Genomic DNA, 27,955 nt, shown 5'->3' with positions numbered 1-27,955 from the left:
GATGTCTGAGAGAAGAATGGGCAAACTAAGGGAGGAAGTAGTCAGAAATAAAACACTTTAGAGGAAGGGCAGGGAGGGAGGGAGGGAGGGAGGAGAGAGAGAGAGAGAGAGAGAGAGAGAGAGAGAGAGAGAGAGAGAGAGAGAGAGAGATAGGGGAAAATAGGATGGGGCTGGGGGGTGGGGTAGGAGTCAGTAATAGTTTTTTTAAAATCCTTACTTTCCTGTCTTAGAATCAATACTGTGTATTGATTCCAAAGCAGAAAACCAATAAGGGCTTGGCGATTAAGGGACTTGCCCAAGGTCACATTGCTAGGAAGTGTTTGAGGTCAGATTTGAGCCTAAGACCTCCTCTCTCTTAATCTGGTTCTCAATCCACCAAGCCACCTAGCTGCCCCCTGGCTTTTGGGACAAGAACCCACTGTTTGACAAAAACTGCGGAGAAAATTGGAAAACAGTATGGGAGAGATTAGGTCTAGATCAACATCTCACATCCTATACCAAGATAAATTCAGAATGAGGAAACAACTTAACTATGAAGAAGGAAACTATGAATAAATTAGGTGAACACAGAATAACATACCTGTCAGACCTATGGGAAAGGAAGGAATTTAGGACCACGCAAGAAACAGAGAATATTACAAAATGTAAAATGAATAATTAAAAAGGGAAATGCAAATCAAAACAACTCTGAGGTCACACCTAGCAGACTGGCAAATATGACAGCAAAGGAAAGTAATAAATGTTGGAGGGGATGTGGCAAAATTGGGACACTAAAGCATTGATGGTAGAGTTGTGAATTGATCCAACCATTCTGGAAGGCAATTTGGAATTATGTACAAAGGGCTTTAAATGACTGCCTGCCCCTTGATTCAGTCATACCACTGCTTGGTTTATACCCCAACAAGATAAGGAAAAACACACGTACAAAAATATTTATAGCCACACTCTTTGTGGTGACAAAAAATTGGAAAATGAGGGGATGTCCTTCGACTGGGAAATGGCTGAACATCCCAAGGCTGGGGGCTTGTGAAAAAGAACGCTATCCACATCCAGAGAAAGAACTGTGGGAGCAGAAACACAGAAGAAAGACATTTCCTTGATCACATGGCTTGCTGGGTATATGATTGGGGATGTAGACTCTAAATTATCACCCTAATGCAAATATTAATAATATAGAAATAGGTCTTGATTCAATAATGCTTGCAAAACCCAGTTGAATTGTGCATTGGCTATGGAAGGGGGGAAGGGAGGACGGGAGGGAAAGAACACGAATCATGTAACTATGGAAAAATATTCTAAATTAATTAAATAAAACATATTTTTATAAAAAAGGGAAAAATAAATCCTTACCTTCTGTTTTAGTATTAATTCTAAGAAAAAAGAGTATCGAAAGCTAGGTAACTAGGGTTATGGGACCTGCAAAGGATCACACACACTATCTGAACCTAGGTCCTCCCAAATCCAGGACTGTGCAACCTACCTGTCCCTACGTACCCTTTGCCCCAGAAATACCACTACTAGATCTGTATCCTAAAGAGAGCAAAAAAAAAAAAAAAAAAAAGGAAAAAAAAGAAAAAGGATTTAAATACAAAAATAGTTAATGCAGCTCTTTTTGGGAGGCAAAGAATTGGAAATTGAGGGGATACCCATCAGATGAGAAATGGATGAACAAGCTCTGGTACAATGATTGTGATGGAATACTATTGTGCTATAAGAAATTATGATCAGGTTGCTTTCAGAAAAACCTAAAAAGGTTTACATGAATTGATGCAAAGTGAAGCAATTAGAACCAGGAGGACATATAGAGTAAAAGTAATACTGTACAACAATTAACTGTTAATGACTAAGCTATTCTCATCAATACAACGATCCAAGACAATTGCAGGGCTTATGATGACAAATCCAACCTCCAGAAAAAGAAATGGAGACTAAATGCAGATTGAGGCATATAGTTTTTTACTTTCTTTATTTTCCTTTTTTTCTCTTTTTTTTTAGTCTGCATTTTCTTTTGTAACATGACTAATATGGACATATGTTTTGTATGACTGCACATATATAACCCATATCAAATGGACTGCCTTCTTAATGAGGGGAGAAAGAATTTGGATCTCAAAATTTTAAGACACAAATGTTAAAAAAAAATTTACATGTAATTGGAAAAAATAATTAAAAATAAGAAAGAAGGAAAAAAAATCACAGTAAATAAATTTATCTCCTGATCATTGCACTTGAATTGAAGGTTCTACTCTTGCCATTGAAAAAAGGAAAAAAGAATGGGCAGATACAACAAAAAACAGTGCCTCAGGAACCATTTTTGGTGAATCAGTCAATAAATATTTATCAAGCACAAGTATGTGTCAGACAATGTGCTAAATGTTAGAGATAAAAAAAAAGGGGGCAAAAGACGGAGGAGGGAGTTGAGCTATGAAGGACTTTGAACACCAAGTTAGGATTTTTATATTTGATCCTGGAGGGAGTCAATGGAGTTTTTTGAGTAGGGGAGTGACATGGTGGGACCGAAGCATTAGGAAAATTACTCTGATGGTTGAATGGATGATGGATTGGAACAAAGAGAAACCTAATACAAGTTTCCTACCACTTGGGCTACTGCAATAATCCAGGTGTGAGGTGAGAGGGCCTGAGCCAAAGTGGTGGCTTTGTAAAAGGATAGAAGAGAGTTTATTGTAAAGATGTTGAAGAGATGAAATTGGTAGGCCCTGGCTAGGATTAGGATTAGGATGGGGGGGGGGGGGAGAGGAGTAAAAGGGAGTAAGGATTGGAAAATGGTACCTAGATTTCAAAGCTGAGGGACTGGATGGTGGTGTCCTTTACTGGAATAGAAAAGTTAAGTTGGAGGAGACATAGGCATGTTTGCAGGAAGTAGAGAAGGAGCCAGGAGAGAAGGAGAGACTGAAAATAAGAGAGAATGGGGATGACAGAGGAAGCAATCTGTTGGAGGAGAAGGGTTGGAATGGGATCCCTTAACCAGATAGAGGTTAGCCTTGGTAAGGAATAAGTCCACCTCATGGTATGAGACAGGTAAAAGGAAGAGAGGGTAGCAAAAAACACCCAAGTGAAGGGAAATTAGGAAGAGGGGTGAAAAGGGAAGTTACGGAGGGTGGCCTCCATTTTTTTTCCATATGATATCAAGCAGATTCTTAGTTGAAAGGTGGGGAGAAGTGAAGCCTGGAAGGTTTAGGCAGGGATTAAAAGGTTTGGAAGAACTGCTGTAAAGAGTAAAATAGTGAACTTATAATAGGGGGTATAATAGGATTGCCTAGCAACAATGAGTTCCCAAATAAGATTATGTAGCATAAATTTATAGTGGATGCAGGCAGAATGGCTGCATGATTTTTTCCACTTTTATTCAGCAGCACACTGTTTAGGAGCAAAGGCAGTAAATGGTGGGTATGAGGCAAGGCTGAGAGGCTTGGCATGGAGCAATGAGTGAAATAATAAGGGGGTTAGAGATTCAAGAGATGCAGTAAGTATAGAGTTGAAATGGTTAACCAAGGAATCACCAAATGGCTCATCTTAGGAGTTACTGGTTTTCTAAAATTATTGCTTACATGTTTTTTGGGAGGAGGGAGAAGCACCAAACCATTTAAGGATATATTCAGCATGAGAAACAGGCTGTCTACGAATCAGGAGTATACTCGATCTCAGAAGATAATTAGATTCTATGAAATATTTTATTTCATTTATAAGAATCTACAATACTAAATGACTGGCAACAAAGTATGATAAAAATGTGGTCAGAAAAATGATTCTTTTCAGTATATTAGTAGAGACAGGAAAAAAAGTACAGACTATTTAAGTAAACCTACTTCTTCCATAAGAGGCCTGTGCTTGCTGCAACTGCAGATGTTCCCAGGAAAGCTGCCATCATCAATCGGCGCCGACCTTGAGTAAGCTGTGATGATCCATGGTATCTTCGGGAGACAACAGCCAATCTTGCCACAGCAGGGAAGAGACGAAGACAAAACATCCTGTGGATAAAAAGTAGAAATGTTATTCTGGTTAAAAGCAAGAAAACAAAATGCTAACTTTTTGTTAATTTTCATTAAGGTTTCCACTACTTCCAATCCTCAAATGATACTTTAAAGTAGGAATCATCGAATTGATTATCATGTTGGTTAAAAAATTAAAAAGTAGATTAGTTGAATAGATTAGATTAGGATGAATAAAAAACAAACTAAAAAAATCACAGTATCTAATAACATGAAGAATATAAATGACTTTAAGAAAAACTAGGTAATGGACAAGACGTTTTGGGCAAACTATAAAGCTGCTCAGCAGAAATTAAATCAACATTTTACACCATATATGCCATAATGAGCTTAAAATGGATAAATGTACTGAATATTAAAGGTCACACTATAAAAAGCATTAGAAAAGAATCAGATCAGGTATAAATTTACATTATGCCTAAGAGAAAGAGTTCTTAACAAAAAAAAAGAGACAATCATAAAAATACAGATAATTTCTATTAAATGATTGAAATTCTTCTGCAAAAACAATGCAACTTAGATAAGGAAGGGAAGCTGTCAATTAGGAGAAAAGATCTTTTCATCAAGTATGTCTAAGAAGAATCGGATGGTCAAGATATATATATGGATAAAATCAAAATACATAATACCACCAGCCATTATCTTAATGGATAAGTGACCAAAGAATAAAAAATAAACAGTTATTAACTTGATTGTTCCATTTCCCTGAAATATAATAAAAATACAAATCCAAACAATTCTGGATTTTTGGCCTCTGAACAAATTGGCAAAGATGACAAATGATGGAAGTAGTGTTATGTTGGAAAGGCTACAGAAAGACAGACACACTGATGGTGGAACTATGAATTGGTTCAATCCTTCTGACAAGGAGATTTGGAATTATTCTAAGAAAGTGATGAAAATATAATTATCTTCTGATCCATTGATCCCACTGCTAGTCATATGCACTAGGGAGATGAAAGACAGAAATAAAAAATCTCATTTATACCAAAATATTTATTATGATACTTTCGATGATATAAAAATAACTAGAAATAAAGTAGATATGAAAAGCCTGGAAAATAGCTAAACAAACTGTGGTATAGGAAAATGGAATATTACTACACTGTTAGAAATAACATACATGAAAAATTCATAGATTATGTGAAGATTTTAATGACACCAAATAAGTTGGCAGAATCAAGAATAATACATAATGGCTATAAAAACAAGAATAAAAAGAACAAAACTTGTACTGAATGCTTTGTAATTATATGGAAGAGGCAGCATGGCACAATAAGACCTATGTTGACTTTGGTACATATGACCTGAGTAACCTTAGGAAAGTCACTTAACATGCCAGGGTCTCAATTTCTTTATCAGGAAAATGAAAGGATTAGACCATATGATCTTTAAGGTCATTTCTAACTCCACATTTATAAACTATAATGATTTTTAAATGTACCTTAGTACTTTCTTTGCAAAGGTGGAATACTATGATTGTGGAGTAATGATTCTACTGTCAGGCTTGGCCAATGGGTTACTGGTTTTGTTGAACTGATTTTTTTCCTCTTTCTTTTTCATTTGTTACAAGAAATAGTTCTCTGGGTGGTGATTGTCTTTGAAAGCAATAGCCTGGCTGAGGTAACCATAAAAACCAGCTCTCTTAGCCCTGGGATACTAGACTAGATTTAGATCCCTCTTGCTACTGGCTCATTCCATACCATCTCTCAGGGTCTTTCTAGGATTGAGATAACCAAAAGACCTTGTAAACATATCTAGTTTCATATTATTATCTCTGTAGCTCTAGCTATTTTGGAACTGCTTACTATTATATTTAACCTTGATGAGGCACCTGCTGGTGTTGGTTTCTGTACTACCAGTGTCTGCTTAAGTAATAGAACCTGATTATTTCATTGGTTTATCAGGCTAACGAATGTATTATCACACTCCCAAAATATGTACCAAGGATGCCTTTATTCCCCCTTGCATCTGGCAATCTATCACCCCCCTTTCCTGGGAACTCTCTGCCCATACCACCCCAAATCCCTCCTTGGATCAGCCCCTTTTAGCTCCTTCTCCCATTTCTCTTTGATAAAATATTATTTAATCTGCTCTCTGCTGCTTCTCCTTGGAAACAGGCAGGAAATCTATATGTACATATATATATGTCCTTGCTTAATAAAGATTATCTTGATTTTTTAGGTATCTCTCAGGTATTCTTCCCTTTGCAGAAAATGAGACTGGCTCATACTTTGCAAAGTGTCTCTTGGGAAATCTTCCTCTTAGAGACAGAGGGACTAGACTCTTGTTGGGTTCTTTGCTTGTCACCGTGCCTCAAGATGTTTGCTCCTCCTTGGGGGAAAAGAGACCTAAGTTCCATGGAGTTCATTACAACAGTAATAGAATTACCCCCAAAAAGTCAAGTTATAAGAGCCCTCAAATTCTATCACTCAAGAAACATAAAAAAGCTACTGCTCCCTTCAATTACTTGTTATACTTGAATCAGTCAAAGATGTTGCATGTGCAGAACCATGATAGGCCCTACAAAGAACACAAAAGAAATAGTTTTTTTCCTCATTAAGTTTATAATCTTGTTAGACAAGATATACACGAAACAAATGGAGAAGATCTTGGAAGATCTAAGTGAAAAATACTAAGCTAAGATGACTAAAAAAGTGGAGGAAATACTATTTTCATGGAAGAAAAATCTTAAATTGAATGGTTTTTGTCTGTCATCAAAAGCATTTATGAAACACTTACTTTGGTCAAGGCACTATGCTACAGGGTGGAGACACAAAGAAAAAGGCAAAAAGCTTGCAATCTAATGAGGGAAAGGGTCTATTACGAGGTAGCTTTTGTGAGAATAAGCTTTCTAGAAAATAGTGTGAAAGTCAAAAACACAAATGTTGCTACTCTGAGCCTACGGGAAATAGGAGACTAGGTTCCTATGATCACCAAAAACTGTAATCTTTCACTAGACTTCTGAAAATAAAATTTTCTGTGTACAATTCTTTGTAACCAAACACTGATTCTGATAATATATACTTTTCCTAACAAAGTAACCATGAAATAACTCACAAAGTGGGGGGTGGGGAGGTGAGACATCATACCACACAGGATGGGGGGAGCAGGACGGGGCAGTGATGTCAGATGAACTTTGAGATTAAAAAAAGGAAAGGAGCATATATCTCTACTCTCCCTTCTGACTTGGTGGTTGAACTGATCCCCTCAGGACCAATATGGCAAGAAACCCAATGTTGTGGGCAGCAGAGGAGGCAAGAAGTTTGTTGGGACAAACTCAAGGAGAGAGCAGGGTGATCCTCATCTCATTTAGCCACTTCTCCATTTTTCCCAATTTCCTCATCACACACTTTGAGAGGTTACTTTAGCACTTTCTGGAGTGTATTTGTGAACACTTTAACAAATACTTTCCTCCAAAACCTGAAGGTGATAGTGGCCATGGGTATTTGGGCACAAAGTTTATGTATACCTTTATTTTCTCAGTAAGTATATCACTGACTTTGCATGCTTGGGCTTAGAGCCATATAGGTCTTCTACTATGCATTGGGGGCATAATTGCGATGTCAAACTAGAGTTTTAAAGGCAAGGAAAATATGTAACTAATGCATGGGGAGCTCTTTACAATGATATATATGATAAACAAGATTAGTAAAGCATCTAGTAGGCTATCAGCCACCCCAGAAACTTGTATGCAACAAATGTACTTCTCATTTTTTCTTTACTGTTCATAGCCATATATGAATGTGCATAGTTGTGAATTTTGCATGTCAGAATGTTGAGATTTGACCATATATACAAAAGAGAATGAAAATAATCCCAGAGGGGAAGGCAATAACAGCTAAGTTGATCTCTATTATTTGCAGTTTACTTTTCTAGACTTATCTCCCAAGGTTATATACTAGGCCCTCTTGTTGTTATTAATTAGTTCCATGGTTTATTGGAGTCACAGGTATGTATGTATTTTTGTGTGTGTTGTATATGGGTCCAGCCCTTGTCTTCCCACTAAACTTCAGTTTCACATTACCAATTATCCATTAAACAGTACAAACTGGATGCCCTGGCGACATCTTAATTCAACATGTTCAAATTCATACTCAATATTTCCTTTACCCAAACTCCCCATCCTTCCAAAATTTATCTATTTCTACTGAAGGTATCACAATCCTCTCAGGCTTATATGAGAGATATCATAAGGGTACACTCAAGACAACTCAGCAACAGAAGGGATATGGGGAGTAGGGGTGGAGTTTGAATGAAAGTAAGGAGTTGATGACACAACTTGTGGCCCTTAGTGATACAGAGGATGGTGGTGCCCTCAATAGTAATGGGACAGTTAGGAAGATGGGAAGGTTGAGGGGGAAAGATAATGCATTCCCTTTTGGACATATGAAGTTTAAAATATCTATGGGACATCTAGTTCAAGGTGTTAAACAGACAGTTAGAGATGTGTCATGTAAAAATAATTATGGATTAAAAGAGTGTTTTGCACTTAGAGGTTCAAGAGAAACCATTTTTGGTTCTAATTTCTTTACTCTTTGTGGTTTTCCCATCATACCCACAACTTCCATTAAACCCACTGCTTTGCACTCTTCAGGGGATTTTTGCAACACAGATTTGGCAGCACCTGTGTCCAAGAGACAATCATATACTTGTGTTCCTATTTTTAGGTTTACATGGGGTTCTATGCTATTTTCTGGAGAATGGACAGGTATTACAGGAGCTAACACACTAGGATCAGGAAAACTCAACACTTGTCCCTGTTCCTCATTCTCTAATTCTTGATTTCTCCTGTACTAATTTCTCGTGTTTTTAAAATCTCTTTGTCATTGTCATTAGTTATTATTTCATTGCCCATAGTTCCTAGTCCATTTTCTACATATACTAGAACTTTAAGTGCACAGTTCTTGGCACACCTTCATAATGAAGTTATACTTTTTTGCATATTGTGTTTTTGGGGATTTCCACTAGCTACCTGGGAATATTTTGGATGATCACCTGCTTTGATATATTCTTGCATGGTATTCAGGTCTGGGGCTTGTTGTGAATTATGGTAGCATCCAGTATCAAAATAATTTGGGTAGTTTGGTTTCCCATACTGGAATGCATTATTAAATCCATTACTGAATCTATTGTTAAACTCATAATTTTCATATCCATTTTGCCTGAATCCATTAAAGGAATTAAATCTATTGCCTCGGTTTCCCCTGAAGTTTTGTCCAAAGAATTGTCCCGTAAATCTGCATTCTCTCATGAGATGACCAGGTCTGTCACAAAGGAAATATCTTGAGGTATGTCTGTATTGTCTGGGGTTGTAGTTATTTCTGGGTTGCCTATAAGTTCTTAGCGCAGCTACTGTTTTTTCCTGCACTTCATTGGATTTTAGTTTTTGTTTAAGCTCTCTGATTTCTTTGGTTAAGTTATCAATTATATCGTTTTTTCTCTTCTGATTGCCCATCTTTCTCATCTTGAAAAACATAATTAGCAACTCTCCGAATTTCATCAAGACCCATATTAAACCAATTTGGACAGTTACTCCAAAAATAATTTCAGACCACAGGGCATGCATTTTTTTACAAACTGCCTGCGAATGTGATTTACATTTTCATCTGTTAAAATATCTAACCCAATCCATTTTTCAGCACAGTCAATAATTCTATCACGGAAAGTGGAGGGAGTCTCTCCCACTTCCTACTTTAGGTGCTAAAATTTAGATCAGGTTCCTCAGTGTCTGGAATTTTGCCTCATATTTTAAATTATTGCCTCCCTGGCTGTAGATAAGTCTCTGAACCCCGCAACAGAGTTAACTTCCCAACCAGGATCCTCAGTTGGCCAATCGGCAATTTGGGGGTTATTATTAAGTGTCATCTATAATTTGCTGTTTTTCTCTCTGTCAATAATTCATCCATAAGGATGTAAAAGTCCAAATAGGAAGGATTGTAAAGCTTAACTAAGTGCTTGAACTGCCTTACAATTCCCATTGGTTCTTCTTCATATTTTGGAGCATTTTTCTTAAAACTGTCAATATCAGCTTGTGAAAACCTTTTGTGGAACATGAAATTCACTATACCATGCTCTGTGGACACTATGGGTACCTCCCTTAAAGGGAACATATGAGCTGGTGTGCTTTCTAATGCTTCAGTTTCCATTTCTAATTTAGTTGGTTTATCTGATTTAATTGCACCTGCTAATTTAGTTGCTTCATGTTCTTTAGTTTCTGCCGTTGTTCCTTTAGCCTTGAGTAATTCCTCATATTGAGTTTGCATTCTATTTAGTTTAGTCTCTAGAAAGTTCACTTTTAACATTAGATCATTCTTTGCAGTAGCTTGTTTGATGATTGCTTTTAAATGTTTAAATACAACTGCCAAAGATTCAATCATCATGTAAAAGCACATGAAAAACAATAGTAGCACAGGGACATAAGAGATTAGTTGTAGGAGTATCAATGAGAGTAATGGCATTAGAAAGTCATAGGCAAGTAAATTCTGTATATATTCCAGTACAATAGTGAAAATGAGAGAAGCTATATCTAACAGAAAAAATTCCATGGTGATTTTACGTAGCTAATTCACCAAGTTTTCTGAAAGTGGAGAGTCTTTGTATCAAGTTGAATGGGAGATGAGTTTTGGAGCCACCTGGAGTTCAGCTCACTGTTACTATAGCTTACAGTGAAAGTGTCAGCTCTAGCTGCTTCAATAGACCCCCTGCTGAGATAATAGTTCAAACTGCCTAAGCTGACAGTTGGACCCTTAAAATCAGAGTTTCTGGTTCTTTGTCCTTTGTGGCTTGCCAACTTGTAAAAATAATATTGGGCAAGCTACAAAAATAAAGGGCAAAAACTATGGAAATAAAGGTTCAAAACTGTTTCAGATACTTTTGATAGATGTAATCCAAATTATCTTCAGTAATAAAGTGAAGTGAAGCTCATAGAGGAACTTCCCTTCAGGGCCAGGTGCAAGGAATGCTAAAGAGACTCTTGCTATAGAAAAATAAACTATTTATTTAAAATATATAAGAGTAAAAAGAATTTCTAATTCTAAGGGATTCTAACTCCACCCAAATAAAACTCCCTGATTCCGCAAGGAACCACTTCTCCTGCACTTCACAGGCTACACTAATCCTCCCTGATCTGACTAACCCAAATTTATACTATTCTAAATAAAACTACCACTATTATCCTTATAAGTCTTAACTTTGCTTTTAAGTTATAAAAATAACAAAGGCTAGCTGGTTGAGTCTCAACAAGAATCAAGTTCACTCAGCAGACTCAGAGTCCAAACCAAAGACCAGGTTTTCTTTGGTCTTCTCAGAATTTAATCAATCTACAAACAGTAATAGATAATGAATAGTGTATCCCAAGTTGGAAAAGAAAACACGCCCCTCCTTCAGGTCTTTCACTCAGCCAGACAGAGAGAGAGGCAAAGTTACCTTCTCCAGCCCTGAAAGAGAAAGTCCCTGTGTGTGACTTCGCCAGCTGCCAGAGACCAACTGTCAAACTGCCATACCCAGAGAGAGTAACTGCCACAGAAAAACAGTTACAACTGCCAACATTCAAAATTAACACTCTCAGCTGTTTGAAACTCTAATTCTTTCTTAAGCCAGCTTCTCTAATTCTTATCTCTAAACTAATAAAACAAAACTCATTTTCTAATATCATCCTTACAGTCACCAGGGTTATAAGGCAGTCAAGAAAGCTAATATAATTTAAATAAATAACACTTAAGTAACATTAAAGGAGACATAATGGGTGTGGAACCATATTCTCCTCCAAAAACCTTAAAATAATATCTGAAGGGGGCAGCTGGGTAGCTCAGTGGATTGAGAGCCAGGCCTAGAGACAGGAGGTCCTAGGTTCAAATCCGGCCTCAGACACTTCCCAGCTGTGTGACCCTGGGCAAGTCACTTGACCCCCATTGCCTACCCTTACCAATCTTCCACCTATAAGTCAATACACAGAAATTAAGGGTTTAAAATTAAAAAAAAATAATAATAATATCTGAAATAAAATTTTGGAGCATCAAAGCCACAAAAGGTTGAGGTAAAAACAGTTTTCTTACCCAAGACAACTTGGGAGGTTGGCAGGAGATATCTATGACATTAAGGTGGGGGGCAGCCCAAAGCTCATGCTGCTCATGTAGCACCAGGTACAGTCCTTGGAGGCAGTTGCAACAGCAACAGCAGCAGGTTCAGGAGTTCTCAGTCCACAGACAGTAGGGCAGTAAAAAAACTGGTCAGAAAGAAATGATAGGTGACCATCTGCTGGCACTGGGTGCAGCTGGTGCGGACTGGCAATTCTACTGCCCATGTGCAGTTCTAGGTCAGAATTCCAAGGCTGAGAGGAACATTAGCACTTGTGGCTACAGGAGATCATAGAACCTGTTCACAGTTCCAGCACCAAGACACTTGAGTTTCACTTTCATTGGAAGTGGTTCTATATGTGCATTCTCATATATTCTCTCTCTCTCTCTCTCTGTCTCTCTCTCTCTCTCATCCCTCTCTCTTAGGAGGGACAAGATAAAAAAAGAGAAGGGTAAACAGAAGAAAATGTGACAGAGGCAAAAACACAGCTAATGATCATAACAGCAAATATGAATGAGATAAGTTTACCCATAAAATGGAAGTGGAGAGAAGAATAGATTAGAAACTAGAATCTAATAATATGTTGTTTAAAAACACATACTTGAAACAAAAAACACACATAGATTTAAAAGGAGCTGAAGCAGAATCTATTATGTTCAGCTGAAGTGAAAAAGCAAAAACAGACCTAATTAAAAGAGATAATCCGAGAAACTATATTGTGCTAAAAGGTATCATAGACAATGAAGTAATATCAAAAATTTTCACAGCAAGTTTCTCTGATAAGGACCTCAAATCTCAGATATATAGGGAACAGTCAAATTAAAAAAAAAAAAAAGAACCATCCTCCAATTGATAAATGGTCAAAGGATTTGAAAAGGAAGTTTTCAGAAGAATCACTTGTTATCTAGTCATGGAGAAAAAAAAGCTCTAACTCACTAATAAGAGAAATGCAAATAAAAACAACCTGAGGTACCACCACCTCACACCTATCAGAAATGATTAATGCTAGAGGAGAAGAGAGAAAATAGGTAGACTAATCAACTGTTGATAGACTTGTGAATTGGGCCAAACATTCTAGGGAACAGTTTTGAACTATGCTTAAGGGGCTATAAAGCTGTGCATGCCCTTTGATCTGGCAATATCCCTAAGTAGGTCTGCATCCTAAAGAGTTCAAAGAACAAGGAAAAGGTAAAAAATATTAATAGGAGCTCTTTTTGTGGTGGCAAAGAAGTAGAAATTGGGAGATGCTCATCAATTGGGGAATGGCTGGACAAGATGTGGCATATGATTGTGATAGATACTTCTGTGCTATAAGAAATGATGAGAGGGATGGTTTCAAAAAGACATGGGACTGCAGGAGAGGAAACATATAAGAAAAACAGCTGCCTGAACTCATGGGCTGGGGTGGACATGATTGAGGATGTGAACTCGAAACTACCACACCAATGCAACTACCAACAATTTGGAAATAGGTCTTGATCAAGGACACATGATAAAACCAGTGGAAATGTGGGTCGGCCATGGGTGGGGAGAGTGCGGGGGGTGAAGGGGAAAGTAGGAGCATGAATCATGTAACCATGTTAAAAATGAATATTAATAAATGTTTAAAATTTTAAAAAAAGACATGGGAACACCTATATGAACTGATACAAAGTGAAGGTGAACAGAAGTAGGAGGTCATTGTACACAGTAAAAGCAATACTGTAATGATGATCAACTGTGAAAGTCTTAGCTGTTCTGATTAATACAATGATCCAAGACAATTCCAAAAGACTCATGATGAAAAATGTCATCTGCCTCCATTGAGAACTAATGAATTTTTCACTTTTATTGTTCTTGCTTTTTTGTGGCATAGTTAGCATGGAAATGTTTTATATGACTTCACACATAAAATTGATATATCAGATTGCTTGCCTTCTCAGGAGACAGAGAATTTGGAACTGAAAAAAATTTTGTTTTAAGTAATGATAATTTTTTTAAAGAGAGAGGAAGACAGATATAATGTCTAAGACTAGAAGACAGATATAATGTCTAAGACTAGAATAGTCAATGTCCCATTTTGCCCTAGTCTGAAAATATCTAGGATATTGGGTTCAACTCTGGAAATGGCATTTTAAGAAAGTCATTAATTAGCTAAAGAATGTCCAAATGAAGGCAGCTAGGATGATAAGGTCTCAGGTTAATGCCGTATGAGGACCAGTTGATAGAAAAGGAATGTTTATTCGGGAGAAAAGGAAATTTGAAATATGATAGCTATCTTCAAGTGCTGGAAGGACTGGCTTGTAGAAAAGAGTTTATACTTCACAGAATCACAGAATTTCAAGTTTGGAAGGAACCTCAGTAGCTACCAGGGTCAACCATACTTATTCCCCTACATGATGCTACCTCAGGATGACTTGTCAAAGAAAACTGCCAGTTAAGGTTTATACCTATAAAAGACGTACTCTCACATGTCAAAGTGGCATTGATGGAAGAGCCAAGCCTAGTCTGAGAATATTTACCAGTAGAAATATGCCCTGTGACTTAGGAAAAGGGACAAACTAAAAAAAATAAAAAGCCATAGATGCCTCCAAAACATTATAAAATGACAACATAAATGAGTAAGATTCATCACACAGAAATTCAATATTTGACAAAACACTGAAATTGTTTCTTCAGATAGAGATACTATCCTAAAACAGAACAACAAATTGCTGCATTTTACTTCCTGATTCTCAACATATTTCTTCCGTTATTAAGTTTCTCTGTGGTTTGCATTTAACTTAAGATCACAAGAATCTCTCATTATCCTTCTCGTCCACACTTTAAATTTCTTGAGGATGAATCAATCACACCTATACTGTTCCCAATGCTTCCCCAGGGTAAGATGAAGCACATGAAATTCCCATAAACCTTGTCATTCTCCCTCTGCTCTCCTATCTAGATTATAAATTCCATTCTGCTTTGATGCTTGGCAGTACTGGCAAACAGCTGTTTGCAAGGAACATTTATTATTCTCTATTACAAACATAGCATATTCAAGAAGAAAAACTCTCTTACATTAACAGCAGCTAATGTAATAATAAGTCACAAACTTCATATTACCTGATATCTAGAAGTAAACTGAGGAAACAAGAAGTTCTTCTAATTACATCTCCCAGTGATCATTTTAAGCCTTTGAACTTTAGGAACTATCTAGTGCCTTAGCTCAGATTTCTAACGTGTGTAAAAAGAGATATATTGCCATTAATACTTAGCACAAGGCAGGCACAGTGAATGCAACATGAAATAAGGATACAAGGATACCAGTTTCACTGAAGATCACAGGAGAGGACAGGGGCAATTTAACTAGAACACAACATAGATCCACAAACAGTCATTCATACTATTCTTGTGGAAAAGATGGAGAAATGCAGACCAATTGATTAGACAATTTGGGTGAATTTGGACTAACTGAATGGCCAAACTCAAAATGTAGTCATTAATGATTCAGTGTCAGCTTGAAAGGAAGTTTCCAATGAAGTACCCCAACTATCAGACCCTAAGCAGTTTCGCGTTTTTACCAGAGACTAGAATAAAGGCATCCATAACATGCTTGTTAAATTTGCATTTGAAACAAAACTGTGAGGCATTCTTAATGAAGTGGATGACAAAAGCAAATATTCAAATAGAATTTAATTTATCAGAGATAAATCCTATATTTGGAGTCAAGAAATCGATTTTGTAAGTATCATGGCAGAAATAGATGTCTGTAAAAGACCGAGGGATTTTGGTGAACTCAGTGAGTCAAGACTGTGATATAGTGACCAAAAAAGCTAATGAAATCTTTGGCTACACAGAGAGGCTTAATTTCCAGAAATAAGGAGGATAAGAATATCTAGATCAAAGCAGATGGGAAATGATAACTAAACAACATTCTATGAAAGAATCAGAAAGTTATACACAGTTCACATGTTAGAAATAGCCTGGAGAAGCACTGAAGGAGATTAAGTGCCTCAGGATTAATTAAGAGTGGAGAAGTGTCACATTAAGACCATGTCTAATTCTCACAAGGAAGAAAATGTCTGGGATTTGACCAACAAGGCCCTCTCCATCCAGTCCTTGCCCCTTCCCCAGTCCCTCACCTCCTTCCCTAGAAGTATGAGGCAAGAAAGTTTCCAGTATGGAAGTTTTCAATAACAGAAAAAGGTTGAAAAGTTGCAGAGCAAGAAGAAAAATGGTATGAGATCCTTGGATCCCTTCCATGCCACTATACTTATTGTCCCAAGAATCCTCCACCAGCAATGCATTAATGTCCCAATTTTGCCACATCCCCTCCAACATTCGTTACTCTCCCCTGCTATCATTTTAGCCAATTTGCTAGGTGTAAGGTGATACCTCAGAGTTGTTTTGATTTGCATTTCTCTAATTATTAGAGATTTAGAACACTTTCTCATATGCTTGATAGTTTTGCTTTCTTTATCTGAAAATTGCCTATTCATGTCCCTTGCCCATTTATCAATTAGGGAATGGTTTGATTTTTTATATAATTGATTTAGCTCCTTATATATTTGAGTAATTAGACCTCTGTCAGAGTTTTTTGTTATAAAGATTTTTTCCCAGTTTGTTGTTTCCCTTCTGATTTTGGTTGCATTGTTTTTGTTTGTACAAAACCTTTTTAATGTAATATAATCAAAATTATTTATTTTATATTTTGTAATTTTTTCTAACTCTTGATTGGTTTTAAAATGTTATCTTTCCCATAGATCTGACAGGTATACTATTCTATGTTTAACTAATTTTCTTTTAGTTTCCTTCTTTATATTCAAATCATTCACCCATTCTGAATTTATCTTGGTGTAGGGTGTGAGATGTTGATCTAAACCTAATCTCTCCATTATGTTTTCCAATTTTCCCAACAGTTTTTGTCAAATAGTGGATTTTTGTCCCAAAAATTGGGCTCTTTAGGTTTATCATAGACAGTCTTGCTGATGTCACTTACCCCAAGCCTATTCCACTGATTGATCCTCCCTTCTGTCTCTTAGCCAGTGCCATACTGTTTTGATGACTGCTGCTTTATAGTATAGTTTAATATCTGGTACTGTTAGGCCATCTTCCTTCACATTTTCTTTCATTATTTCCCTTGATATTCTTGATCTTTTGTTTTTCCAAATGAACTTTGTTAATAGTTTTTTCTAATTCAGAAAAAAGTTTTTTGGTAGTTTAATAGGTATGGCACTAAAAAGGTAAATTAATTTGGGTAGAATGGTCATTTTTATTATGTTAGCTAATCCTACCCATGAGTAATCAATGGCTTTCCAATAGTTTAGATCAAGTTTTAATTGTTTGGAAAGTGTTTTGTAGTTGTGTTCGTACAATTCCTGTGTTTGTTTTGGTAGATAGATTCCTAAGTATTTTATATTGTCTAGGGTGATTTTAAATGGTGTTTCTCTTTCTACCTCTTGCTGCTGTGATGTGTTGGAAATATATAGAAATGCTGATGATTTATGTGCATTTATTTTGTATCCTGCAATTTTGCTAAAGTTGTTGATTATTTCTACTAGCTTTTTAGTTGATTCTCTAGGATTTTTTAAGTAGCCCATCATGTCATCTGCAAAGAGTGATAGCTTAGTCTCCTCAATGCCTATTTTAATACCTTCAATTTCTTTTTCTTCTCTAATTACTACTGCTAGTGTTTCTAGTACAAAGTTAAACAATAGAAGTGATAGTGGGCATCCTTGTTTCACTCCTGATCTTATTGGGAAGGCTTCTAATTTATCCCTATTGCATATGATGCTTGTTGATGGTTTTAGATATATATTGTTTATTATTTTTAGGAAAGGTCCTTCTATTCCTATACTTTTTAGTGTTTTCAATAGGAATGTATGTTGTATTTTGTCAAAGGCGTTTTCAGCATCTATTGAGATAATCATATGGTTTTTGTTGGTTTGCTTGTTGATATGGTCAATTATGTGAATGGTTTTCCTGATGTTGAACCATCCTTGCATTCCTGGTATAAATCCCACCTGTTCACTATTAATAACCCTCGTGATCACTTGCTGGAGTCTTTTTGCTAGTATTCTGTTTAAGATTTTTACATCTATGTTCAATAAAGAGATTGGTCTGTAGTTTTCTTTCTCTGTTTTTGATCTACCTGGCTTTGGGATCAGTACCATATTTGTATCATAAAAGGAATTTGGTAGAACTCCTTCTTTGGTTATTATGTCAAATAGTTTGTATAGTATTAGAATTAGTTGTTCTTTGAAGGTTTGATAGAATTCACTTGTGAATCCATCTGATTCTGGGGATTTTTTCTTAGGGAGTTCTTTGATGGCTTGTTCAATTTCTTTTTCTGATATGAGATTATTTAAGTATTCTATTTCTTCTACTGTTAATCTAGGCAATTTATATTTTTGTAAATATTCATACATTTCACCTAGATTGCTATATTTATTACCATATAATTGTGCAAAAGAGTTTTTAATGATTGCCTTGACTTCCTCTTCATTAGAGGTGAGTTCTCCCTTTTCACCTTTTCATCTTTGATACTGATGATTTGGTTTTCTTCTTTCCTTTTTTTAATTAGATTGACCAGTACTTTGTCAATTTTTTTTGTTTTTTCAAAGTACCAGCTTCTAGTCTTATTTATTAATTCAATAGTTCTTTTACTTTCAATTTTATTGATCTCTCCTTTAATTTTTGTAATCTCTAATTGGGTCTTTAGCTGGGGATTTTTAATTTGTTCCTTTCTAGTTTTTTTATCTGCATGCCCAGTTCATTGATCTTTGCCCTCTCTAATTTGTTAATATATGCACTCAAGGATATAAATCCCCGCCCCGCCCCAAGTACTGCCTTAGCTGCATCCCACAGAGTTTGTAGGATGTCTCATCATTGTCATTTTCTTCAATGAAATTATTGATTGTTTCTATGATTTCTTCTTTAACTAACTGGTTTTGGAGAACCTATTATTTAATTTCCAATTAGTTTTTTATTTGCCTGTCCATGTGCACTTACTAATTATTATTTTTATTGCATTATGATCTGAGAAGGTTACATTTATTATTTCTGCTCTTTTTGCATTTGTTTGCAATGTTTCTATACCCTATCACATGGTCAATCTTTGTGAATGTACCATGTGCAGCTGAAAAGGTGTATTCCTTTTTGTCCCTATTAATTTTTCTCCACATATCTATTAAATCTAATTTTTCTAGGATTTCATTCACCTCTCTTATCTCTTTCTTATTTATTTTTTGGTTTGATTTATCTAGATCTGAAAGAGGAATATTCAGATCTCCCACTAGTATGGTTTTACTATCTATTTCCTTCTTGAGCTCTGCCAGTTTCTCCTTTAGGAATTTGGATGCTATACCATTTGGTTCATACATGTTGAGTACTGTTATTTCCTTATTGTCTATACTGCCTTTTATCAGGATGTAATTAACTTCCCTGTCTCTTTTAATCAGATCTATTTTTACTTTGGCTTTGTCAGAAATCATGATTGCCACTCCTGTCTTCTTTTTCTCATTTGAAGCCCAAAAGATTTTGCTCTAGCCCTTGACCTTAAATCTGTGTATGTCCACACATGCCTCATATGTGTTTCTTGTAGACAACATATGGTAGGATTTTGGTTTCTAATCAACTCTGCTATTTGCTTCTGTTTTATGGGCAAGTTCATCCCATTTACATTCAGAGTTATAATTATCAGTTGTGTATTCACCAACATTTTGGTATCCTCTCTAGTTCTACCCCTTCTTCTTACGCTATTTCCTTTTAAACCAGTGGTTTGTTTTAGAGCAGTCCCCCTTGTCCCCTCCCTTGATTTACTTCCCTTTCTACCCCCTCCCTTATTATTCCCCTCTTTTTATTTTTTAAGGCCTAGTGAATTCCCTCTCTCCCTCTCCTCCCCTCCCTTTTTTGACCTCCCCACTTCCATGCTCCCCTTGGTTAATCCCTTCTGACTTTCTCAGTAGAGTTAGATAGAATTCTATATCCCAATGGATACGGCTACTCTTCCCTCTCAGGATTAATTCTGCTGAGAGTAAGGTTTAAATAGTACCTCTTAATGCTCTCTTCCTCTCCTTCTTATAATAGTATTCATCCCCTCCCCTTCCCATGCTCTCTTTGTGTGGTATAGAATATCCTATTTTTCTTATTCATTCAAGTTTCTCTTGGTACCATCTACTATACACCCCCCCTCTCTTTTTTTCCCCTATCCTGTCTCATCTTAGAGCATTTAGTGCTCCAACCTCTCCCTAGAAGAATAATTCTTCTAATTACTATAATAGTGAATACAGTTTTTGAAAATTACACATAACATTTCTCCATATAGGAATACAAATAATTTGATCTTATTAGAGCCCTTAAAGAGGCAAATTTTAAAATAAAAGTTTTCTTTCTTTCCCCTCTGTTTCTTTTTTACCTTTTCATGTTTCTCTTGGTTTTTGTGGTTGGATATCGAACTTTCCATTTAGTCCTCATCTTTTCTGTGCAAATACTTGGAAATCTTCTATCTTGCTGAATGCCCATACTTTCCCCTAGAAGGATATAGTCAGTTTTGATGGGTAGGTGATCCTTGGTTGTAGACCCAGTTCTCTTGCCTTTATGAATATCATGTTCCAAGCCTTGCAGTCTTGTAGTGTGGAGGCTACCAAATCCTGTGTGATCCTGATTGGTGCTCCTTGATATCTGAATTGTCTCTTTCTGGCTTCTTGTAAAATTTTTTCTTTTACTTGGAAGCTCTTGAATTTGGCTATTTTATTCCTGGGGGGTTGTGTCTTTTCAGGGTTTAGTGTAGAGAGTGATCTATGGATCCTTTCAATGTCTATATTGCCCTCTTGTTGTAGAACTTCAGGGCAGTTTTGCTGAATAATTTCTTTTAGCATGGAGTCCAAATTTCTATTAATTTCTGTTTTTTCAGGAAGACTAATGATTCTCAGATTGTCTCTTCTAGACCTGTTTTCATGGTCTATTAACTTCTCAATGAGGTATTTCATGTTTCCTTCTATTTTGTCAGTCTTTTGACTTTGCTTTATTAATTCTTGTTATCTTGTAAGATCATTAGCTTCTAATTGCCCAATTCTAGCCTTTAGAGACTGGTTTTCAGCTAAAATCTTTTGGTTTTCCTTTTCAATTTGGTCTATCTGCTTCTTCAAGGCTTCTAGCTGGTCATTTCTGGTCTTCAATTTGCTTATCAATTCGTTTGATTTCTGAGCCTCACTTTCCAATTGTGAAATTCTGCCTTTTAAACTGTTATTTTCTTTCCAGATCTCTTCCATCTTTCTAATGATCTCAGATTTGAACTCTTCAAGATCTTGTGACTCATTTTCATTTTGGGAGGAAGGTTTGGATGCTTTTAATTGTTTGTCCTCCTCTGTTTTCTGTTTTTTTTTCTGTGCAGAAGTTATCAAGTGTTAGAGTTTTTTCTTTGTCTTCTTGTTTATTTCTTGGGCTTTGCTTGGCATCATTGTGCTTTATCTGCCAGAAGTCTGAGTAAGGTAATCTGATTCTCTTTGTATGGAGTCAGGGAGAAGTTTTTTGCCTGAGACTACTTTGTGAGTCTCCTGACTTCTCTGGGGACCCTCCTGGGGTCTCTGGTCTAGCTGTTTTCAGGGTCAAGCCCCTGTGTTCCTAGCCAGCGACCCAGAGCCCAGAACTTGGCCCATGCTTGCTCCTCTACCTGGGGTTTTCCCCTGGGTCCGAGTGCACTGGGAGCTGCTGATGCCTCTCTCAGCCCCATTCCAGTGTCCAAGGTCTGAGTTTTCCAGCCTCTTGGGGTCTCTAGTCTAGCTGTTTTCAAGGTCAAGCCCCCATGGTCCTAGCTGGCTGCCCAGAGCCTGGAAATTGAATTGGCCTACACTTGCTCCTGAGGTTTCCCCCCACCCGAGTCTGAGCACACTGGGTGCTACTGCTGCCTCTCTCAGCCCCACTTCCGTGTCCAAGGTCGGAGTTTTCCAGCCACCTGGGGTCTCAGGTCTTGCTGCTCTCAGGGACAAGCTGCTAGTGGTACCAGTTAGCTGCCGAGAAGCTAGATTTTTGCCCCTCCCCCACTCTAACTCTGGAGCGCAGTCTCTGCCTCTGGTACTGGATGGGCTGGGGGAGGGGTGATCTGCTCCCGTTTTGATGGGAGCTATTTAACTAAGTAAACTTTGAAGAAGAAAGCAAATTTACATAATTTTTATTATTCTATATTACTCTGTAGCAGAGTTTTTTATTTCTAGTAGTTTTGAAAATAACCACATGCTCCCAAAAGTCAATAATAGGAAGTTTCCACCATTAAGCTATAGCTGCATTTTTTGAATTAGCAAAGAACTGGAAACAAAATAGATGCCTATATAAGTTGTGGTGCATGAAAAATGGAATTCTACTACACTGCAAGAAATGACATGTAAGAAAAGCCTGGGAAGTGTGATGAGTAAAAATTAAGAGACTGGGTTGAAAAATGCATTACAAAGCCCTATTAGTAATTAATACAGTATTAAAAATAAATCTTCTCATAAGTAAAGTTAAGCAGAACCAGGAAAACTATATACAACTACAATGTAAAAGGAAACAACTACAAATCAAGAAAAACTAAATGCTGTGACATTAGAATGATCAATTTAGCCCCAAAGAAAGACATGAAGTTGCATCTCCCTAGCATCTTTGTTAAGGCAATTAAGTGGAGTAGTGGATAGAACCCAGGGTCTTGAATGAAGAAGATTTTAAATCCAGTCTTAGGAACTTACTGGCTGTGTGATTTTGAGCAAGTGACTTAACTTCTGTTTGCCCAAGTTCCTCAAAATGGGGATAATGATAGCACCTAGTAATTTTGGTAAAGCTTAGCACAGTGCCTGTCATATAGTAAGCACTATATAAATGTTAGCTAATATTATTACTATAAGGAATAGGGGGTTGGTTGTTTGGCTGTTGACTTTCATACTCAAATAAGACTAAAATGGCCCCACTACATTGGGGTCACTATATAGTGTGGATCCAATTGTGGTTGATCAGACCAATACACACTCCAGAGACCCTATCTCAGGTTGGGCACTATACTGATGATTAATGATTAGGAATAAGGTTGAGAAACAGTGTGGCAGAATAGAAAGCAGTGGATTTTGAGTCAGGAAATTAGGGTTCAAGTCCCTACTTATCTCTTCTGAGCAGTTATTATCACTCACTTCCTCCCCCTTCCTGGCTTGGAAGTGCATAGCATGAATTTCTCCTGTTTCTCACAGATAAATAAATACATGTTGTATCATCAAGGAGTCAACTTTTTGAAGGCAGAGTATTTTTTCATGTCTGCCTACATCCCATGTCTAGTACAGTACCCTACACAGTTGAAGGGACAGTTAGGTGGCTCAGTAGATTGAGAGCCAGGTCCAGAGATGGAAGGTCCTGGGTTCAAATCTGTCCTCAAACACTTCCTAGCTGTGTGACCCTACATGCATCACTTGACTCCAATTGCCCAGTCATTACCACTTTTCTGCCTTGGAACCAATACTGATTCAAAGACAGAAGGCAAAAGTTAAAAAAAAATAGTGCTTGTTCTATCTACATCAGAAAGTTGTAAGACACAAATGAGGTAAAATAAGTCAAATAACTTTGTAAGCCATAAAACCCACATAAATAGAAGCTGTTATTACTTGGTATCCAAAGGATCAAATTCATTTAGCATCAATAAACATTTATTATGCACCAACTATATGCCAGGTACTGTGCTAAGCACTGAAGATACAAAAGAGAGTACCTACACTGAAGGAGCTCACAATCTAATGGAGGAGACAACAACAACAACAACAAAAAAACAACCAAGCTATATGAAGTATATTAATCATTTAGAAAGAGAAAAAACTACATATGCTAAAGATAAACCAAAAAAGGACAAAAAGAAAATCAAATGGTTAAAAGATGCATTCTCTAATTTAGCACATAGTTGAGGTATCAGGATCAAAACAGATCATTGGAGGCAGCTGGGTGGCTCAGTGGTTTGAGAGCCAGGCCTAGAGACAGGAGGTCCTAGATTCAAATCTGGCCTTAGTCACTTCCTAGCTGTGTGACCCTGGGCAAGTCACTTAACCCCCTATTGCCTAGCCCTTACCGCTCCTCTACCTTTGAACCAATACACGGTATTGATTCTAAGACAGAAGGTAAGGGTTTAAAAAAACAAATAGGATAATTAATATAAGTGTAAATAATCACAGAATTTTTGAGCTACAAATGACTTCAGACATCTTCTAATTCCCACCTTTTACAAATGTCTTTCTGTTTGAGAAAATTATTCCAGACATTAATATTGGGAATATTACAAATTTTTATAATTATTAACTAGTCAGGTCCCACATGGCACTTTCGATGGATTAATTAATTTTTGAAATGCTTAAGGTTATTAAATATCAGAGAAGGTGCATAATGGCATTCTTTATTTAGCAACTACAAATTAATTTCAAATTTAAGTTAAATTGTTAAAAAAAAATCTGTCTCCATAAAAATATTAAAGGAAGAAACATAAAAATAAAGAAATTAAACACAGTAATCAAAGAAAATTAAGAACTACTTGGAATGGGAAAATTCAGAATCTCCTTTCATTTGTAATATTCTAGAACAAAGAAAGCCAAATTTCCTCTGTTTCCATGTCACCAATTAGTTCTTCCTTCTTGACCAGTCTCAGTACTAACAGAACAAATTTCTCTGTATTCTCTACCTTCTGAATAGACTGGAATTTATCTGCTACACTTCATTTATCAGAAAGAACCTATAGAAAATCTTCAGAGAGCCAAAGGACCACACACAAACTGTACTGTGACTCCACAGCAGCTTTGTTGATCTTTTAGGAAGTTAAAATTCTTCGTGTTTCTGACCAGCCAAGTGTGTGGTGGTCTTCTTCTGCCATACTGTTTCTTCATTGATCCTCATCCAAAAGCTTTCCGCCATATTTCATAAGTTTCCACATAAGTTGATATCCGCTTATCAGGAAGAGCTATACTTTCTACAGAAAGCTGTTAACTCTTCTTTCAGTGCTCTCATATCTTAGAGAGATTAGAAAGATTAGGCCAGTGGTTCCCAAACTTTTTTGGCCTACCACCCCCTTTCCAGAAAAAATATTACTTAGCCCCCTGGAAATTAATTTTTTTTATTTCAATAGCAATTAATAGAAAGATAAATGTACCTGTGGCCATCACCACCCCACTGGATCGCTGCAGCACCCACCAAGGGGTGGTGGCGCCCACTTTGGGAATCACTGGATTAGGTTTTCTATTTGGCCCCAGAAGGCAGAACTAGGAGCAATGAGTGGAAGTTATAGAAAGGCTGATTTTGACTTAATGGCAGGAAAATTCTTCTAGCAATAAGGACCATTCAAAGGTGGAATGAACTGTCTTGAGAAATAGTGGGTTTCTTCTTTAAGTGGAGGCTGTACAACCACTTTTAGAAGATGCTGTGGTGGGTATTTTTTAAGGTACGAGATGGACTAAATGACCTCTTTAGAAACTCTAAAATTCTTTCAGTGAGGATTTCAGAATATTATTTATGAGAGGCCTTACAAAAATATAACTGATATCACTTGACTCTAAAGTTTAAAGTAATTTTGTCACTGTAAAGGACTCCACAATTGAATAGAACATGGGAGAAAATAATTATATCCTATTTGTATTTAGTATGTTTTCCAAACCTTTGTAACTATTGTACCCACTTTTATAAACACTAAAATGGTCAGTGGATTTAGAATCTCCAATTATTATCAGAATACTTATTGAAAGGAACCATTTGTTTATATTCTGAATAGCATTTCTTCTTAAAGAGATTTAGGCCATTCAATAATGCCCAAAGTCTTTCTCAACTCTAAGAAGACATGTAAAAATCAGTGCTGATTAAGAGTATGTTCATCATACCTAGCAAAGTGGGTCTAGTTGAGTGAAATTTATGATTCTTTTGTATATTTTAATATTTATATGTTATAAGTACTTTATAGCATGTTGGATTTTCTTAATCAATATGTATAATAAATGTATATTTTGGAGGATTTTTATACAAGGAGATAGGATGGAAAAGTATTACCCTGGGAATCAGGGGAGCTGACATCTCATCCCTGCACTGCCACCTATATAACCTTGAAGATATGACAATTTAATTTTCCCCATTTTGTAAAATGACAAGGTTGTACAAGATCAGCTCTTAAACATTTTGTTGCAGTAAAATGCTGTAAATCTATAAGTTGGATAAATTTTATAAATATGAATGATTGGAGAAACATAGCATATTATTTACTTTTACAACTTATAGGAAATTATGTTTTAAAATATAGTGTTATTTTTACAACTCCTAATTAATAGTTTTACATTGCAATTTCCAAGAATGCACTGCAGTGAACAATCAAAGTAGAGACTATTTACAACCTGAAAATCTTTCCTATTTCCTCATTGAATGAGATATGCCCAATGAGAGAAAGTTATACTATTAGAGAGGTCAAGGTTGGTTGCTGGTACTGATAACCAAGTTAATTGCACTGTGTGCAAGGCCTTTCTCTAGACTTCATTCATGAAGCAATTATTTAAATTGTTTGAGGTATTCCAGGAGACTAGCACCTTTGGTGCGAGGGTTTGCCTTTTCAGGGCTACTTGTCCACCTATGGTGTCCTGTAAACTCTTTTTCACTCAACTCTTCCTTGTGGCTCTAAAACAATAAATGGTATTGGCAGACAGGCTAAACCAGATTGAAGGTAACCCACAGGCCTCAAGTCTGTCAGTGAGCTGGGATGTAGTGAGGCAAGGGGAGAGGCCCTATCCCAAGCATGAAAAAACTTCTCCAAGCAGAATGAATGGATGAGAACAACTTGTTCCAATGGTCATGAAGGCGGCAGAAATAGGCATTGTGGAGTGCTCAGAGTTTGGTCAGACATTAGAAGAAAACAAGGTCACTCATGCACTCTAGGCCATTACCACTTGCCCTGACTTTTGTCTTGCCACTGGACTTTGATGACTCTGGAACAGAAAGTGAAATGGATAGTTCTGCTTAACTTAAATTCAATTCACTTGAAAAGCAAGAGATGACCCTGTGATGTCATTGGTCCTCTTTGAAAAACAAAGGATGAAGAACAATACCTGAGTATCATATTATATGCCAAGTCAGGAACCCAAATTTGGATACAGATGCTGTGAAGGATATGGAAATGAATTGGATGTGTTCTAAGCACTTTTAAGGACCTCACAAATCATTATGGGAGAACTCAATTAAAATGAAAGCTTTTATTTAATAGAGGATTAAATCAGTGTCACAGCCTTGCTTGAAAATTTATTACATTATCAAGACGAAGGAAGATCTTAGTTTGAGATTGGAACCTTCCTATTAAATTTGAACACCAAAAAGGTGGTCGGTCAGCTAAATAAAAAGGGGAAAGTTAATGACTTACAAGTTCAGGGGTTTGGAGGTACTATAGTAAGTCTTTTACATATGAAAAGCCATAATATTCTCAAAACCCAGATATGTGCCAGCAAAAGAGTATATTGTGTTCTCGAAATTTTATGCAGAGATTGTATATGAATAAAGTGTTCTGAAAGTTTACCAGAAATCAAAGTAATTTACGAACATTTATATAGTGAAAAAGTAGAAAATAAGAGCTACCAGAAGTTTATTCAAAAGAAATCATATCAAATGAACTTCATTTCCTTTTTTAATGAGATCACAGAAATTCGGCAGACATAGATCTGGATTATGGGAAGGTATTTGACACTACAGTAGTACCTTGAAGTGAACCAAGGTACAAAAATAAAAATAAGAGTAACAGAGGGAGTAATCCAGTTTAGCTGAAATGACTAGTATATGAAGGACAGCACTGTAAGATAAGAATAATAAAGCAGATTGGAAGGCTTTGTATTTAAGGATAAAAAAAATTATTTGCTAGGCTACAGAAAGTGACATAACCAGCGGGGAGT

General features: G+C 36.5%; 1 protein-coding gene across 2 annotated transcripts in view; it reads right to left on the bottom strand.

The window, feature by feature from the left end:
* The window catches only part of MICU1 (mitochondrial calcium uptake 1), a 240,744-nt gene that overhangs the window by 196,541 nt on the left and 16,248 nt on the right, over window positions 1-27,955 (bottom strand). For both annotated transcript variants that reach the window (XM_044659090.1, XM_044659089.1), the window contains exon 2: window positions 3,828-3,989. In XM_044659090.1, coding sequence (XP_044515025.1) covers window positions 3,828-3,988 — 161 coding nt within the window. In that variant the 5' untranslated portion in view covers window position 3,989. The remainder of the gene's footprint in view (window positions 1-3,827; window positions 3,990-27,955) is intronic.

Source organism: Gracilinanus agilis, chromosome 2 (genome assembly GCF_016433145.1).
Source record: "Gracilinanus agilis isolate LMUSP501 chromosome 2, AgileGrace, whole genome shotgun sequence".
Taxonomy (NCBI): Eukaryota; Metazoa; Chordata; class Mammalia; order Didelphimorphia; family Didelphidae; genus Gracilinanus; species Gracilinanus agilis.
Note: the sequence above shows the minus strand (reverse complement) of the source record. Positions and strands in the feature narration are given on the sequence as shown.